This window comes from Oncorhynchus nerka, linkage group LG21 (genome assembly GCF_034236695.1).
Source record: "Oncorhynchus nerka isolate Pitt River linkage group LG21, Oner_Uvic_2.0, whole genome shotgun sequence".
NCBI lineage: Eukaryota > Metazoa > Chordata > Actinopteri > Salmoniformes > Salmonidae > Oncorhynchus > Oncorhynchus nerka.
In genome coordinates this window covers 13,481,588-13,502,457 of record NC_088416.1, presented here as the reverse complement: position 1 = coordinate 13,502,457, position 20,870 = coordinate 13,481,588, and the positions used below count along the sequence as shown (strand labels likewise).

Sequence of the window (20,870 nt, the reverse complement as noted above, 5' to 3'; positions counted from 1 at the left end):
TGTAACCTACTGTAGGCTACCGGCATGACCTAGAGAGATAAAACCTACTGTAGGCTACTGGCATGACCTGGAGAGATACAACCTACTGTAACCTACTGGCATGACCTAGAGAGATGTAAAGTACTGTAGCCTACTGCCATGACCTAGAGAGATACAACCACTTGGATACAACCTACTGTTGCCTACTGGCATGACCTAGAGAGATACAACCTACTGTAGGCTACTGGCATGACCTAGAGAGATGCAACCTACTGTAGCCTACTGGCATGACCTAGAGATATACAACCTACTGTATTCTACTGGCATAACCTAAAGCGATACAACTACTGTAGCCTACTGGCATGACCTAGAGAGAGAGAACCACTTGGATACAACCTACTGTAACCTACTGCCATGACCTAGAGAGATACAACCTACTGTAGCCTACTGGCATGACCTAGATAGTTACAACCTACTGTTGGCTACTGGCATGACCTAGAGAGATGCAACCTACTGTTGCCTACTGGCATGACCTAGAGAGAGAGAACCACTTGGATACAACCTACTGTAACCTACTGCCATGACCTAGAGAGATACAACCTACTGTAGCCTACTGGCATGAACTAGAGAGATAAAACCTACTGTAACCTACTGGCATGACCTAGAGAGATGTAAAGTACTGTAGCCTACTGCCATGACCTAGAGAGATACAACCACTTGGATACAACCTACTGTTGCCTACTGGCATGACCTAGAGAGATACAACCTACTGTAGGCTACTGGCATGACCTAGAGAGATGCAACCTACTGTAGCCTACTGGCATGACCTAGAGATATACAACCTACTGTATTCTACTGGCATAACCTAAAGCGATACAACTACTGTAGCCTACTGGCATGACCTAGAGAGAGAGAACCACTTGGATACAACCTACTGTAACCTACTGCCATGACCTAGAGAGATACAACCTACTGTAGCCTACTGGCATGACCTAGATAGTTACAACCTACTGTTGGCTACTGGCATGACCTAGAGAGATGCAACCTACTGTTGCCTACTGGCATGACCTAGAGAGAGAGAACCACTTGGATACAACCTACTGTAACCTACTGCCATGACCTAGAGAGATACAACCTACTGTAGCCTACTGGCATGACCTAGATAGTTACAACCTACTGTAGGCTACTGGCATGACCTGGAGAGATACAACCTACTGTAACCTACTGCCATGACCTAGAGAGATGCAACCTACTGTAGCCTACTGGCATGACCTAGAGAGATACAACCTACTGTAGCCTACTGGCATGACCTAGAGCGATACAGCCTAATGTAGCCTACTGGCATGACCTAGAGAGTTACAACCTACTGTAACCTACTGGCATAAACTAGAGAGATAACACCTACTGTAACCTACTGGCATGACCTAGAGAGAGAGAACCACTTGGATACAACCTACTGTAACCTACTGCCATGACCTAGAGAGATACAACCTACTGTAGCCTACTGGCATGACCTAGAGATATACAACCTACTGTATTCTACTGGCATAACCTAAAGCGATACAACTACTGTAGCCTACTGGCATGACCTAGAGAGAGAGAACCACTTGGATACAACCTACTGTAACCTACTGCCATGACCTAGAGAGATACAACCTACTGTTGCCTACTGGCTTGACATAGAGAGAGAGAACCACTTGGATACAACCTACTGTAGCCTACTGCCATGACCTAGAGAGATACAACTTACTGTAGGCTACTGGCATGACCTGGAGAGATACAACCTACTGTAGGCTACTGGCATCACCTGGAGAGATACAACCTACTGTAACCTACTGCCATGACCTAGAGAGATACAATCTACTGTAGCCTACTGGCATGACCTAGAGAGATGCAACCTACTGTTGCCTACTGGCATGACCTAGAGAGAGAGAGAACCACTTGGATACAACCTACTGTAACCTACTGCCATGACCTAGAGAGATAGAACCTACTGTAGCCTACTGGCATGACCTAGATAGTTACAACCTACTGTTGGCTACTGGCATGACCTGGAGAGATACAACCTATTGTAACCTACTGCCATGACCTAGAGAGATGCAACCTACTGTAGCCTACTGGCATGACCTAGAGAGTTACAACCTACTGTAGTCTACTGGCATGACCTAGAGAGTTACGAGCTACTGTAGCCTACTGGCATAACCTAGAGAGTTACAACCTACTGTAACCTACTGGCATGACCTAGAGAGATACAACCTACTGTAGGCTACTGGCATGACCTGGAGAGATACAACCTACTGTAACCTACTGCCATGACCTAGAGAGATGCAACCTACTGTAGCCTACTGGCATGACCTAGAGAGATACAACCTACTGTAGCCTACTGGCATGAACTAGAGAGATAAAACCTACTGTAACCTACTGGCATGAACTAGAGAGATAAAACCTACTGTAGGCTATTGGCATGACCTGGAGAGATACAACCTACTGTAGGATATTGGCATGACCTGGAGAGATACAACCTACTGTAACCTACTGCCATGAACTAGAGAGATGCAACCTACTGTAGCCTACTGGCATGAACTAGAGAGATATAACCTACTGTAACCTACTGGCATGACCTAGAGAGATTTTATCTACTTTAGCCTACTGCCATGACCTAGAGAGATACAACCACTTGGATACAACCTACTGTTGCCTGCTGGCATGACCTAGAGAGAGAGAACCACTTGGATACAACCTACTGTAACCTACTGCCATTACCTAGAGAGATACAACCTACTGTATGCTACTGGCATGACCTGGAGAGATACAACCTACTGTAACCTACTGCCATGACCTAGAGAGATGCAACCTACTGTAGCCTACTGGCATGACCTAGAGAGTTACAACCTACTGTAACCTACTGGCATGACCTAGAGAGATACAACCTACTGTAGGCTACTGGCATGACCTGGAGAGATACAACCTACTGTAACATACTGCCATGACCTATAGAGATGCAACCTACTGTAGCCTACTGTCATGACCTAGAGAGATACAACCTACTGTAGCCTACTGGCATGACCTAGAGCGATATAGCCTAATGTAGCCTACTGGCATGACCTAGAGAGTTACAACCTACTGCAACCTATTGGCATGAACTAGAGAGATAAAACCTACTGTAACCTACTGGCATGACCTAGAGAGATACAACCACTTGGATACAACCTACTGTTGCCTACTGGCATGACCTAGAGAGAGAGAACCACTTGGATACAACCTACTGTAACCTACTGCCATGACCTAGAGAGATACAACCTACTGTTGCCCACTGGCATGACCTAGAGAGAGAGAACCACTTGGATACAACTACTGTAACCTACTGCCATGACCTAGAGAGATACAATCTACTGTAGCCTACTGGCATGACCTAGAGTTACAACCTACTGTAACCTACTGTAGGCTACCGGCATGACCTAGAGAGATAAAACCTACTGTAGGCTACTGGCATGACCTGGAGAGATACAACCTACTGTAACCTACTGCCATGACCTAGAGAGTTACAACCTACTGTAACCTACTGGCATGAACTAGAGAGATAAAACCTACTGTAACCTACTGGCATGACCTAGAGAGATGTAAACTACTTTAGCCTACTGCCATGACCTAGAGAGATACAACCACTTGGATACAACCTACTGTTGCCTACTGGCATGACCTAGAGAGATACAACCTACTGTAGGCTACTGGCATGACCTAGAGAGATGCAACCTACTGTAGCCTACTGGCATGACCTAGAGATATACAACCTACTGTATTCTACTGGCATAACCTAAAGCGATACAACTACTGTAGCCTACTGGCATGACCTAGAGAGAGAGAACCACTTGGATACAACCTACTGTAACCTACTGCCATGACCTAGAGAGATACAACCTACTGTAGCCTACTGGCATGACCTAGATAGTTACAACCTACTGTTGGCTACTGGCATGACCTAGAGAGATGCAACCTACTGTTGCCTACTGGCATGACCTAGAGAGAGAGAACCACTTGGATACAACCTACTGTAACCTACTGCCATGACCTAGAGAGATACAACCTACTGTAGCCTACTGGCATGACCTAGATAGTTACAACCTACTGTAGGCTACTGGCATGACCTGGAGAGATACAACCTACTGTAACCTACTGCCATGACCTAGAGAGATGCAACCTACTGTAGCCTACTGGCATGACCTAGAGAGATACAACCTACTGTAGCCTACTGGCATGACCTAGAGCGATACAGCCTAATGTAGCCTACTGGCATGACCTAGAGAGTTACAACCTACTGTAACCTACTGGCATAAACTAGAGAGATAACACCTACTGTAACCTACTGGCATGACCTAGAGAGAGAGAACCACTTGGATACAACCTACTGTAACCTACTGCCATGACCTAGAGAGATACAACCTACTGTTGCCTACTGGCTTGACCTAGAGAGAGAGAACCACTTGGATACAACCTACTGTAGCCTACTGCCATGACCTAGAGAGATACAACTTACTGTAGGCTACTGGCATGACCTGGAGAGATACAACCTACTGTAGGCTACTGGCATCACCTGGAGAGATACAACCTACTGTAACCTACTGCCATGACCTAGAGAGATACAATCTACTGTAGCCTACTGGCATGACCTAGAGAGATGCAACCTACTGTTGCCTACTGGCATGACCTAGAGAGAGAGAGAGAACCACTTGGATACAACCTACTGTAACCTACTGCCATGACCTAGAGAGATAGAACCTACTGTAGCCTACTGGCATGACCTAGATAGTTACAACCTACTGTTGGCTACTGGCATGACCTGGAGAGATACAACCTATTGTAACCTACTGCCATGACCTAGAGAGATGCAACCTACTGTAGCCTACTGGCATGACCTAGAGAGTTACAACCTACTGTAGTCTACTGGCATGACCTAGAGAGTTACGAGCTACTGTAGCCTACTGGCATAACCTAGAGAGTTACAACCTACTGTAACCTACTGGCATGACCTAGAGAGATACAACCTACTGTAGGCTACTGGCATGACCTGGAGAGATACAACCTACTGTAACCTACTGCCATGACCTAGAGAGATGCAACCTACTGTAGCCTACTGGCATGACCTAGAGAGATACAACCTACTGTAGCCTACTGGCATGAACTAGAGAGATAAAACCTACTGTAACCTACTGGCATGAACTAGAGAGATAAAACCTACTGTAGGCTATTGGCATGACCTGGAGAGATACAACCTACTGTAGGATATTGGCATGACCTGGAGAGATACAACCTACTGTAACCTACTGCCATGAACTAGAGAGATGCAACCTACTGTAGCCTACTGGCATGAACTAGAGAGATATAACCTACTGTAACCTACTGGCATGACCTAGAGAGATTTTATCTACTTTAGCCTACTGCCATGACCTAGAGAGATACAACCACTTGGATACAACCTACTGTTGCCTGCTGGCATGACCTAGAGAGAGAGAACCACTTGGATACAACCTACTGTAACCTACTGCCATTACCTAGAGAGATACAACCTACTGTATGCTACTGGCATGACCTGGAGAGATACAACCTACTGTAACCTACTGCCATGACCTAGAGAGATGCAACCTACTGTAGCCTACTGGCATGACCTAGAGAGTTACAACCTACTGTAACCTACTGGCATGACCTAGAGAGATACAACCTACTGTAGGCTACTGGCATGACCTGGAGAGATGCAACCTACTGTAGCCTACTGTCATGACCTAGAGAGATACAACCTACTGTAGCCTACTGGCATGACCTAGAGCGATATAGCCTAATGTAGCCTACTGGCATGACCTAGAGAGTTACAACCTACTGCAACCTATTGGCATGAACTAGAGAGATAAAACCTACTGTAACCTACTGGCATGACCTAGAGAGATACAACCACTTGGATACAACCTACTGTTGCCTACTGGCATGACCTAGAGAGAGAGAACCACTTGGATACAACCTACTGTAACCTACTGCCATGACCTAGAGAGATACAACCTACTGTTGCCCACTGGCATGACCTAGAGAGAGAGAACCACTTGGATACAACTACTGTAACCTACTGCCATGACCTAGAGAGATACAATCTACTGTAGCCTACTGGCATGACCTAGAGAGATACAACCTACTGTAGGCTACTGGCATGACCTAGAGAGATACAACCTACTGTAGCCTACTGGCATGAACTAGAGAGATAAAACCTACTGTAACCTACTGGCATGAACTAGAGAGATAAAACCTACTGTAGGCTATTGGCATGACCTGGAGAGATACAACCTACTGTAGGATATTGGCATGACCTGGAGAGATACAACCTACTGTAACCTACTGCCATGAACTAGAGAGATGCAACCTACTGTAGCCTACTGGCATGAACTAGAGAGATATAACCTACTGTAACCTACTGGCATGACCTAGAGAGATTTTATCTACTTTAGCCTACTGCCATGACCTAGAGAGATACAACCACTTGGATACAACCTACTGTTGCCTGCTGGCATGACCTAGAGAGAGAGAACCACTTGGATACAACCTACTGTAACCTACTGCCATTACCTAGAGAGATACAACCTACTGTATGCTACTGGCATGACCTGGAGAGATACAACCTACTGTAACCTACTGCCATGACCTAGAGAGATGCAACCTACTGTAGCCTACTGGCATGACCTAGAGAGTTACAACCTACTGTAACCTACTGGCATGACCTAGAGAGATACAACCTACTGTAGGCTACTGGCATGACCTGGAGAGATACAACCTACTGTAACCTACTGCCATGACCTATAGAGATGCAACCTACTGTAGCCTACTGTCATGACCTAGAGAGATACAACCTACTGTAGCCTACTGGCATGACCTAGAGCGATATAGCCTAATGTAGCCTACTGGCATGACCTAGAGAGTTACAACCTACTGCAACCTATTGGCATGAACTAGAGAGATAAAACCTACTGTAACCTACTGGCATGACCTAGAGAGATACAACCACTTGGATACAACCTACTGTTGCCTACTGGCATGACCTAGAGAGAGAGAACCACTTGGATACAACCTACTGTAACCTACTGCCATGACCTAGAGAGATACAACCTACTGTTGCCCACTGGCATGACCTAGAGAGAGAGAACCACTTGGATACAACTACTGTAACCTACTGCCATGACCTAGAGAGATACAATCTACTGTAGCCTACTGGCATGACCTAGAGTTACAACCTACTGTAACCTACTGTAGGCTACCGGCATGACCTAGAGAGATACAACCTACTGTAGGCTACTGGCATGACCTGGAGAGATACAACCTACTGTAACCTACTGGCATGACCTAGAGAGATACAACCACTTGGATACAACCTACTGTTGCCTACTGGCATGACCTAGAGAGAGAGAACCACTTGGATACAACCTACTGTAACCTACTGCCATGACCTAGAGAGATACAACCTACTGTTGCCCACTGGCATGACCTAGAGAGAGAGAACCACTTGGATACAACTACTGTAACCTACTGCCATGACCTAGAGAGATACAATCTACTGTAGCCTACTGGCATGACCTAGAGTTACAACCTACTGTAACCTACTGTAGGCTACCGGCATGACCTAGAGAGATACAACCTACTGTAACCTACTGCCATGACCTAGAGAGATGCAACCTACTGTAGCCTACTAGCATGAACTAGAGAGATAAAACCTACTGTAACCTACTGGCATGACCTAGAGAGATTTAAACTACTTTAGCCTACTGCCATGACCTAGAGAGATACAACCACTTGGATACAACCTACTGTTGCCTGCTGGCATGACCTAGAGAGAGAGAACCACTTGGATACAACCTACTGTAACCTACTGCCATGACCTAGAGAGATACAACCTACTGTAGCCTACTGGCATGACCTAGAGATATACAACCTACTGTATTCTACTGGCATAACCTAAAGCGATACAACTACTGTAGCCTACTGGCATGACCTAGAGAGTTTTAACCTACTGTAACCTACTGGCATGAACTAGAGAGATACAACCTACTGTAGGCTACTGGCATGACCTGGAGAGAGAGAACCACTTGGATACAACCTACTGTAACCTACTGCCATGACCTATAGAGATGCAACCTACTGTAGCCTACTGGCATGACCTAGAGAGATACAACCTACTGTAGCCTACTGGCATGACCTAGAGCGATACAGCCTAATGTAGCCTACTGGCATGACCTAGAGAGTTACAACCTACTGCAACCTATTGGCATGAACTAGAGAGATAAAACCTACTGTAACCTACTGGCATGACCTAGAGAGATACAACCACTTGGATACAACCTACTGTTGCCTACTGGCATGACCTAGAGAGAGAGAACCACTTGGATACAACCTACTGTAACCTACTGCCATGACCTAGAGAGATACAACCTACTGTTGCCCACTGGCATGACCTAGAGAGAGAGAACCACTTGGATACAACATACTGTAACCTACTGCCATGACCTAGAGAGATACAATCTACTCTAGCCTACTGGCATGACCTAGAGTTACAACCTACTGTAACCTACTGTTGGCTACCGGCATGACCTAGAGAGATACAACCTACTGTAGGCTATTGGCATGACCTGGAGAGATACAACCTACTGTAACCTACTGCCATGACCTAGAGAGATGCAACCTACTATAGCCTACTGGCATGAACTAGAGAGATAAAACCTACTGTAACCTACTGGCATGAACTAGAGAGATTTAAACTACTTTAGCCTACTGCCATGACCTAGAGAGATACAACCACTTGGATACAACCTACTGTTGCCTGCTGGCATGACATAGAGAGATACAACCTACTGTAGCCTACTGGCATGACCTAGAGATATACAACCTACTGTATTCTACTGGCATAACCTAAAGCGATACAACTACTGTAGCCTACTGGCATGACCTAGAGAGTTTCAACCTACTGTAACCTACTGGCATGAACTAGAGAGATACAACCTACTGTAGGCTACTGGCATGACCTGGAGAGAGAGAACCACTTGGATACAACCTACTGTAACCTACTGCCATGACCTAGAGAGATACAACCTACTGTTGCCTACTGGCATGACCTAGAGAGAGAGAACCACTTGGATACAACCTACTGTAACATACTGCCATGACCTAGAGAGATACAACCTACTGTAGGCTACTGGCATGACCTGGAGAGATACAACCTACTGTAACCTACTGCCATGACCTAGAGAGATGCAACCTACTGTAGCCTACTGGCATGACCTAGAGAGATACAACCTACTGTAGCCTACTGGCATGAACTAGAGAGATAAAACCTACTGTAACCTACTGGCATGAACTAGAGAGATAAAACCTACTGTAGGCTATTGGCATGACCTGGAGAGATACAACCTACTGTAGGATATTGGCATGACCTGGAGAGATACAACCTACTGTAACCTACTGCCATGAACTAGAGAGATGCAACCTACTGTAGCCTACTGGCATGAACTAGAGAGATATAACCTACTGTAACCTACTGGCATGACCTAGAGAGATTTTATCTACTTTAGCCTACTGCCATGACCTAGAGAGATACAACCACTTGGATACAACCTACTGTTGCCTGCTGGCATGACCTAGAGAGAGAGAACCACTTGGATACAACCTACTGTAACCTACTGCCATTACCTAGAGAGATACAACCTACTGTATGCTACTGGCATGACCTGGAGAGATACAACCTACTGTAACCTACTGCCATGACCTAGAGAGATGCAACCTACTGTAGCCTACTGGCATGACCTAGAGAGTTACAACCTACTGTAACCTACTGGCATGACCTAGAGAGATACAACCTACTGTAGGCTACTGGCATGACCTGGAGAGATACAACCTACTGTAACCTACTGCCATGACCTATAGAGATGCAACCTACTGTAGCCTACTGTCATGACCTAGAGAGATACAACCTACTGTAGCCTACTGGCATGACCTAGAGCGATATAGCCTAATGTAGCCTACTGGCATGACCTAGAGAGTTACAACCTACTGCAACCTATTGGCATGAACTAGAGAGATAAAACCTACTGTAACCTACTGGCATGACCTAGAGAGATACAACCACTTGGATACAACCTACTGTTGCCTACTGGCATGACCTAGAGAGAGAGAACCACTTGGATACAACCTACTGTAACCTACTGCCATGACCTAGAGAGATACAACCTACTGTTGCCCACTGGCATGACCTAGAGAGAGAGAACCACTTGGATACAACTACTGTAACCTACTGCCATGACCTAGAGAGATACAATCTACTGTAGCCTACTGGCATGACCTAGAGAGATACAACCTACTGTAGGCTACTGGCATGACCTAGAGAGATACAACCTACTGTAGCCTACTGGCATGAACTAGAGAGATAAAACCTACTGTAACCTACTGGCATGAACTAGAGAGATAAAACCTACTGTAGGCTATTGGCATGACCTGGAGAGATACAACCTACTGTAGGATATTGGCATGACCTGGAGAGATACAACCTACTGTAACCTACTGCCATGAACTAGAGAGATGCAACCTACTGTAGCCTACTGGCATGAACTAGAGAGATATAACCTACTGTAACCTACTGGCATGACCTAGAGAGATTTTATCTACTTTAGCCTACTGCCATGACCTAGAGAGATACAACCACTTGGATACAACCTACTGTTGCCTGCTGGCATGACCTAGAGAGAGAGAACCACTTGGATACAACCTACTGTAACCTACTGCCATTACCTAGAGAGATACAACCTACTGTATGCTACTGGCATGACCTGGAGAGATACAACCTACTGTAACCTACTGCCATGACCTAGAGAGATGCAACCTACTGTAGCCTACTGGCATGACCTAGAGAGTTACAACCTACTGTAACCTACTGGCATGACCTAGAGAGATACAACCTACTGTAGGCTACTGGCATGACCTGGAGAGATACAACCTACTGTAACCTACTGCCATGACCTATAGAGATGCAACCTACTGTAGCCTACTGTCATGACCTAGAGAGATACAACCTACTGTAGCCTACTGGCATGACCTAGAGCGATATAGCCTAATGTAGCCTACTGGCATGACCTAGAGAGTTACAACCTACTGCAACCTATTGGCATGAACTAGAGAGATAAAACCTACTGTAACCTACTGGCATGACCTAGAGAGATACAACCACTTGGATACAACCTACTGTTGCCTACTGGCATGACCTAGAGAGAGAGAACCACTTGGATACAACCTACTGTAACCTACTGCCATGACCTAGAGAGATACAACCTACTGTTGCCCACTGGCATGACCTAGAGAGAGAGAACCACTTGGATACAACTACTGTAACCTACTGCCATGACCTAGAGAGATACAATCTACTGTAGCCTACTGGCATGACCTAGAGTTACAACCTACTGTAACCTACTGTAGGCTACCGGCATGACCTAGAGAGATACAACCTACTGTAGGCTACTGGCATGACCTGGAGAGATACAACCTACTGTAACCTACTGCCATGACCTAGAGAGATGCAACCTACTGTAGCCTACTGGCATGAACTAGAGAGATAAAACCTACTGTAACCTACTGGCATGACCTAGAGAGATTTAAACTACTTTAGCCTACTGCCATGACCTAGAGAGATACAACCACTTGGATACAACCTACTGTTGCCTGCTGGCATGACCTAGAGAGAGAGAACCACTTGGATACAACCTACTGTAACCTACTGCCATAACCTAGAGAGATACAACCTACTGTAGCCTACTGGCATGACCTAGAGATATACAACCTACTGTATTCTACTGGCATAACCTAAAGCGATACAACTACTGTAGCCTACTGGCATGACCTAGAGAGTTTCAACCTACTGTAACCTACTGGCATGAACTAGAGAGATACAACCTACTGTAGGCTACTGGCATGACCTGGAGAGAGAGAACCACTTGGATACAACCTACTGTAACCTACTGCCATGACCTATAGAGATGCAACCTACTGTAGCCTACTGGCATGACCTAGAGAGATACAACCTACTGTAGCCTACTGGCATGACCTAGAGCGATACAGCCTAATGTAGCCTACTGGCATGACCTAGAGAGTTACAACCTACTGCAACCTATTGGCATGAACTAGAGAGATAAAACCTACTGTAACCTACTGGCATGACCTAGAGAGATACAACCACTTGGATACAACCTACTGTTGCCTACTGGCATGACCTAGAGAGAGAGAACCACTTGGATACAACCTACTGTAACCTACTGCCATGACCTAGAGAGATACAACCTACTGTTGCCCACTGGCATGACCTAGAGAGAGAGAACCACTTGGATACAACTACTGTAACCTACTGCCATGACCTAGAGAGATACAATCTACTGTAGCCTACTGGCATGACCTAGAGTTACAACCTACTGTAACCTACTGTAGGCTACCGGCATGACCTAGAGAGATACAACCTACTGTAACCTACTGCCATGACCTAGAGAGATGCAACCTACTGTAGCCTACTAGCATGAACTAGAGAGATAAAACCTACTGTAACCTACTGGCATGACCTAGAGAGATTTAAACTACTTTAGCCTACTGCCATGACCTAGAGAGATACAACCACTTGGATACAACCTACTGTTGCCTGCTGGCATGACCTAGAGAGAGAGAACCACTTGGATACAACCTACTGTAACCTACTGCCATGACCTAGAGAGATACAACCTACTGTAGCCTACTGGCATGACCTAGAGATATACAACCTACTGTATTCTACTGGCATAACCTAAAGCGATACAACTACTGTAGCCTACTGGCATGACCTAGAGAGTTTTAACCTACTGTAACCTACTGGCATGAACTAGAGAGATACAACCTACTGTAGGCTACTGGCATGACCTGGAGAGAGAACCACTTGGATACAACCTACTGTAACCTACTGCCATGACCTATAGAGATGCAACCTACTGTAGCCTACTGGCATGACCTAGAGAGATACAACCTACTGTAGCCTACTGGCATGACCTAGAGCGATACAGCCTAATGTAGCCTACTGGCATGACCTAGAGAGTTACAACCTACTGCAACCTATTGGCATGAACTAGAGAGATAAAACCTACTGTAACCTACTGGCATGACCTAGAGAGATACAACCACTTGGATACAACCTACTGTTGCCTACTGGCATGACCTAGAGAGAGAGAACCACTTGGATACAACCTACTGTAACCTACTGCCATGACCTAGAGAGATACAACCTACTGTTGCCCACTGGCATGACCTAGAGAGAGAGAACCACTTGGATACAACATACTGTAACCTACTGCCATGACCTAGAGATACAATCTACTCTAGCCTACTGGCATGACCTAGAGTTACAACCTACTGTAACCTACTGTTGGCTACCGGCATGACCTAGAGAGATACAACCTACTGTAGGCTATTGGCATGACCTGGAGAGATACAACCTACTGTAACCTACTGCCATGACCTAGAGAGATGCAACCTACTATAGCCTACTGGCATGAACTAGAGAGATAAAACCTACTGTAACCTACTGGCATGAACTAGAGAGATTTAAACTACTTTAGCCTACTGCCATGACCTAGAGAGATACAACCACTTGGATACAACCTACTGTTGCCTGCTGGCATGACATAGAGAGATACAACCTACTGTAGCCTACTGGCATGACCTAGAGATATACAACCTACTGTATTCTACTGGCATAACCTAAAGCGATACAACTACTGTAGCCTACTGGCATGACCTAGAGAGTTTCAACCTACTGTAACCTACTGGCATGAACTAGAGAGATACAACCTACTGTAGGCTACTGGCATGACCTGGAGAGAGAGAACCACTTGGATACAACCTACTGTAACCTACTGCCATGACCTAGAGAGATACAACCTACTGTTGCCTACTGGCATGACCTAGAGAGAGAGAACCACTTGGATACAACCTACTGTAACATACTGCCATGACCTAGAGAGATACAATCTACTGTAGCCTACTGGCATGACCTAGAGTTACAACCTACTGTAACCTACTGTAGGCTACCGGCATGACCTAGAGAGATAAAACCTACTGTAGGCTACTGGCATGACCTGGAGAGATACAACCTACTGTAACCTACTGCCATGACCTAGAGAGTTACAACCTACTGTAACCTACTGGCATGAACTAGAGAGATAAAACCTACTGAAACCTACTGGCATGACCTAGAGAGATGTAAACTACTGTAGCCTACTGCCATGACCTAGAGAGATACAACCACTTGGATACAACCTACTGTAGGCTACTGGCATGACCTAGAGAGATACAACCTACTGTAGCCTACTGGCATGACCTAGAGATATACAACCTACTGTATTCTACTGGCATAACCTAAAGCGATACAACTACTGTAGCCTACTGGCATGACCTAGAGAGAGAGAACCACTTGGATACAACCTACTGTAACCTACTGCCATGACCTAGAGAGATACAACCTACTGTAGCCTACTGGCATGACCTAGATAGTTTCAACCTACTGTTGGCTACTGGCATGACCTAGAGAGATGCAACCTACTGTTGTCTACTGGCATGACCTAGAGAGAGAGAACCACTTGGATACAACCTACTGTAGGCTACTGGCATGACCTAGAGAGATACAACCTACTGTAGCCTACTGGCATGACCTAGAGAGTTACAACCTACTGTAACCTACTGACATGACCTAGAGAGATGCAACCTACTGTAGCCTACTGGCATGACCTAGAGAGATACAACCTACTGTAGCCTACTGGCATGACCTAGAGCGATACAGCCTAATGTAACCTACTGGCATGAACTAGAGAGATAAAACCTACTGTAACCTACTGGCATGACCTAGAGAGATACAACCACTTGGATACAACCTACTGTTGCCTACTGGCATGACCTGGAGAGAGAGAACCACTTGGATACAACCTACTGTAACCTACTGCCATGACCTAGAGAGATACAACCTACTGTTGCCTACTGGCATGACCTAGAGAGAGAGAACCACTTGGAGACAACCTACTGTAACATACTGCCATGACCTAGAGAGATACAATCTACTGTAGCCTACTGGCATGACCTAGAGTTACAACCTACTGTAATCTACTGTAACCTACTGGACTGACCTAGAGAGATTTAAACTACTTTAGCCTACTGCCATGACCTAGAGAGATACAACCACTTGGATACAACCTACTGTTGCCTGCTGGCATGACCTAGAGAGAGAGAACCACTTGGATACAACCTACTGTAACCTACTGCCATGACCTAGAGAGATACAACCTACTGTAGCCTACTGGCATGACCTAGAGATATACAACCTACTGTATTCTACTGGCATAACCTAAAGCGATACAACTACTGTAGCCTACTGGCATGACCTAGAGAGTTTCAACCCACTGTAACCTACTGGCATGAACTAGAGAGATACAACCTACTGTAGGCTACTGGCATGACCTGGAGAGAGAGAACCACTTGGATACAACCTACTGTAACCTACTGCCATGACCTAGAGAGATACAACCTACTGTTGCCTACTGGCATGACCTAGAGAGAGAGAACCACTTGGATACAACCTACTGTAACATACTGCCATGACCTAGAGAGATACAATCTACTGTAGCCTACTGGCATGACCTAGAGTTACAACCTACTGTAACCTACTGTAGGCTACCGGCATGACCTAGAGAGATAAAACCTACTGTAGGCTACTGGCATGACCTGGAGAGATACAACCTACTGTAACCTACTGCCATGACCTAGAGAGTTACAACCTACTGTAACCTACTGGCATGAACTAGAGAGATAAAACCTACTGAAACCTACTGGCATGACCTAGAGAGATGTAAACTACTGTAGCCTACTGCCATGACCTAGAGAGATACAACCACTTGGATACAACCTACTGTAGGCTACTGGCATGACCTAGAGAGATACAACCTACTGTAGCCTACTGGCATGACCTAGAGATATACAACCTACTGTATTCTACTGGCATAACCTAAAGCGATACAACTACTGTAGCCTACTGGCATGACCTAGATAGTTACAACCTACTGTAGGCTACTGGCATGACCTGGAGAGAGAGAACCACTTGGATACAACCTACTGTAACCTACTGCCATGACCTAGAGAGATACAACCTACTGTAGCCTACTGGCATGACCTAGATAGTTACAACCTACTGTTGGCTACTGGCATGACCTAGAGAGATGCAACCTACTGTTGTCTACTGGCATGACCTAGAGAGAGAGAACCACTTGGATACAACCTACTGTAACCTACTGGCATGACCTAGAGAGTTACAACCTACTGTAGGCTACTGGCATGACCTAGAGAGATACAACCTACTGTAGCCTACTGGCATGACCTAGAGAGTTACAACCTACTGTAACCTACTGGCATGACCTAGAGAGATGCAACCTACTGTAGCCTACTGGCATGACCTAGAGAGATACAACCTACTGTAGCCTACTGGCATGACCTAGAGCGATACAGCCTAATGTAACCTACTGGCATGAACTAGAGAGATAAAACCTACTGTAACCTACTGGCATGACCTAGAGAGATACAACCACTTGGATACAACCTACTGTTGCCTACTGGCATGACCTGGAGAGAGAGAACCACTTGGATACAACCTACTGTAACCTACTGCCATGACCTAGAGAGATACAACCTACTGTAGGCTACTGGCATGACCTGGAGAGATACAACCTACTGTAACCTACTGCCATGACCTAGAGAGATGCAACCTACTGTAGCCTACTGGCATGACCTAGATAGTTACAACCTACTGTAGCCTACTGGCATGACCTAGAGAGTTACAACCTACTGTAGCCTACAGGCATGACCTAGAGAGATACAACCTACTGTAGGCTACTGGCATGACCTGGAGAGATACAACCTACTGTAACCTACTGCCATGACCTAGAGAGATGCAACCTACTGTAGCCTACTGGCATGACCTATAGAGATACAACCTACTGTAGCCTACTGGCATGACCTAGAGCGATACAGCCTAATGTAGCCTACTGGCATGACCTAGAGAGTTACAACCTACTGCAACCTACTGGCATGAAGTAGAGAGATAAAACCTACTGTAACCTACTGGCATGACCTAGAGAGATGCAACCACTTGGATACAACCTACTGTTGCCTACTGGCATGACCTAGAGAGAGAGAACCACTTGGATACAACCTACTGTAACCTACTGCCATGACCTAGAGAGATACAACCTACTGTTGCCTACTGGCATGACCTAGAGAGAGAGAACCACTTGGATACAACCTACTGTAACCTACTGCCATGACCTAGAGAGATACAATCTACTGTAGCCTACTGGCATGACCTAGAGTTACAACCTACTGTAACCTACTGTAGGCTACCGGCATGACCTAGAGAGATACAACCTACTGTAGGCTATTGGCATGACCTGGAGAGATACAATCTACTGTAGGCTATTGGCATGACCATGGAGAGATACAACATACTGTAACCTACTGCCATGACCTAGAGATATACAACCTACTGTATTCTACTGGCATAACCTAAAGCGATACAACTACTGTAGCCTACTGGCATGACCTAGAGAGTTTCAACCTACTGTAACCTACTGGCATGAACTAGAGAGATACAACCTACTGTAGGCTACTGGCATGACCTGGAAAGAGAGAACCACTTGGATACAACCTACTGTAACCTACTGGCATGAACTAGAGAGATACAACCTACTGTAGGCTACTGGCATGACCTGGAGAGAGAGAACCACTTGGATACAACCTACTGTAACCTACTGCCATGACCTAGAGAGATACAATCTACTGTTGCCTACTGGCATGACCTAGAGTTACAACCTACTGTAACCTACTGTAGGCTACCGGCATGACCTAGAGAGATACAACCTACTGTAGGCTACTGGCATGACCTGGAGAGATACAACCTACTGTAACCTACTGCCATGACCTAGAGAGATGCAACCTACTGTAGCCTACTGGCATGACCTAGAGAGTTACAACCTACTGTAACCTACTGGCATGAACTAGAGAGATAAAACCTACTGTAACCTACTGGCATGACCTAGAGAGATTTAAACTACTGTAGCCTACTGCCATGACCTAGAGAGATACAACCACTTGGATACAACCTACTGTTGCCTACTGGCATGACCTAGAGAGATACAACCTACTGTAGGCTACTGGCATGACCTAGAGAGATGCAACCTACTGTAGCCTACTGGCATGACCTAGAGATATACAACCTACTGTATTCTACTGGCATAACCTAAAGCGATACAACTACTGTAGCCTACTGGCATGACCTAGAGAGAGAGAACCACTTGGATACAACCTACTGTAACCTACTGCCATGACCTAGAGAGATACAACCTACTGTAGGCTACTGGCATGACCTGGAGAGATACAACCTACTGTAGCCTACTGGCATGACCTAGAGATATACAACCTACTGTAATCTACTGCCATGACCTAGAGAGATACAACCTACTGTAGCCTATTGGCATGACCTAGAGAGTTTCAACCTACTGTAACCTATTGGCATGACCTAGAGAGATACAACCTACCGTAGGCTACTGGCATGACCTGGAGAGATACAACCTACTGTAACCTACTGGCATGACCTAGAGAGATACAACCTACTCTAATCTACTGGCATGACCTAGAGAGATACAACCTACTCTAACTTTATTAAGTTAAAATAAAAGTGTTCATTGTCGATTCAGTATTGTTGTAATTGTCATTATTACAAATATATATATAAATCGTCCAATTAATCGGTATCTGCTTTTTTTGGTACTCCAATAAATCGGTATCGGCGTTGAAAAATCATAATCGGTCGACCTCAAGTGTAGAGAATTGTTCCTTGACGGATAGGCTATTGTACAACACACAGAGCTATTTTCCTTTATTCAGGACATTTAGAATGACAACACATTAAAGAGTAGCCTAGTGGGAAATACCTGATATATAAATGATTTAATAGTCCTGGTCTATATTGTTGTTAGGTGAAGTTATGGGTCCTACAGTAGGTCTATGGTATTGGCATAACTAGTTGTTTCCTAATTAGCATGGAGGAGCTTCTGCAACCAAATTGCGTGTGCATCGCCCTCGTGCACTAATTTTAGTAAACACAGAAAGGGGCCTGTGTTGGAGACCAAAAGTCTTCTGGCACACCGCTTAGGATTTCAACAACATTAATAACTTATTTTTTGCCTACATCATCGATGTTACTACTAATGTGAAAACAAAACTAAATTTGACTATTGTTGCTCACTTGACTGTCTTAAGACAATTGTCAAATAATTTTAACATTCATTAGACATTAATTGTTGTTCAACATCATGGCTTCGCGGTTGGCATCAACTTTTACAGTGGATTTCTGCTATTGTGGGCCTTAAACCATACTATACTATATTGGAAACCAAAAGTCGATTGGCACACTGCTTAGGATTTCAACAACTTTAATAACTGTTTCCTAGCCTACAATAATCAATATTACTACTAATGTGAAAACAAGATGAAAATATGACTGTTCTTTCTCATTTTAAGACATTTGTTAAATCATTTTAACATTCATTACAGACGTAAATTGTTGTACAACGTAATGGCTGTCGGCATCAACGTTTACAGTGGATTTCTGCTGTTGTGGGCCTTTAACCGTATGTCTGACTTTGTTGTTCACACAGGAGAGAGAAGTGACTACCGTGGGTCCTCTGGGGAGCCTCAACAAAATCATGATGCTGACATGGCAGAGAAGAGTCTCCCCAGATCAAAACACCTCAAGAAACACCAGCGGAACCCCACAGAGAAGAAATCTCATTGCTGCTCTGACTGTGGGAAACATTGCAAGTCTTCATCAGAACTTAAAATACACCAGCGAGTACACACAGGAGATAAATCTTATAGATGTACTCAATGTGGGAAGAGTTACTTAAGATCAAAATCACTAAAAGTACACATGAGAATTCACACAAGAGAAAAAGCTTATAGCTGTGATCAATGTGGGAAGAGTTTCACTACATCTAGCTATCTGACAATACACCAGAGAACACATACAGGAGAGAAACCATATAGCTGTACTCAATGTGGAAAGAGTTTCACTCATTCAAGCAACCTGTTATCACACCAGAGAAAACACACAGGAGAGAAATCTTATAGCTGTGATCAATGTGGGAAGAGTTTTACTCAGTCAAGCAACCTGGTATCACACCAGAGAACACACACAGGAGAGAAACCTTATACCTGTGCTCAATGTGGGAATAGTTTTACTACGTCTAGCCATCTGATTGTACACCAGAGAACACACACAGGAGAGAAACCTTATAGCTGTACTCAATGTGGGAAGAGTTTCACTCACTTAAGCAGCCTGGTATCACACAAGAGAAAACACACAGGAGAGAAACCTTATAGTTGTGATCAATGTGGGATGAGTTTTACTACATCGAGCCATCAGATTGTACACCAGAGAACACACACAGGAGAGAAACCTTATAGCTGTACTCAATGTGGGAAGAGTTTCACTCACTTAAGCAGCCTGGTATCACACAAGAGAAAACACACAGGAGAGAAACCTTATAGCTGTGATCAATGTGGGATGAGTTTTTCTACATCTAGCCATCAGATTGTACACCAGAGAACACACACAGGAGAGAAATCTCATAGCTGTGATCAATGTGACAAAAGATACTCTGATAAAAGATCTCTGATCAAACATCAGAAAATACATACATGAAGGAGTTGTTTCATGATATCAATTAAATAATGTCACAATGTAGAATGTTTTACACATTGTAGTA

The 20,870-nt window shown here is 44.8% G+C and overlaps 1 protein-coding gene across 1 annotated transcript in view; it reads left to right on the top strand.

Annotated features, from left to right (window-relative positions):
- LOC135563494 (zinc finger protein 850-like) overlaps window positions 1-20,870 on the top strand; it is a 64,241-nt gene that overhangs the window by 10,831 nt on the left and 32,540 nt on the right. Inside the window, exon 2 of the mRNA XM_065006142.1 lies at window positions 19,761-20,800. Within this exon, the coding sequence (XP_064862214.1) occupies window positions 19,761-20,800 (1,040 nt within the window). The remainder of the gene's footprint in view (window positions 1-19,760; window positions 20,801-20,870) is intronic.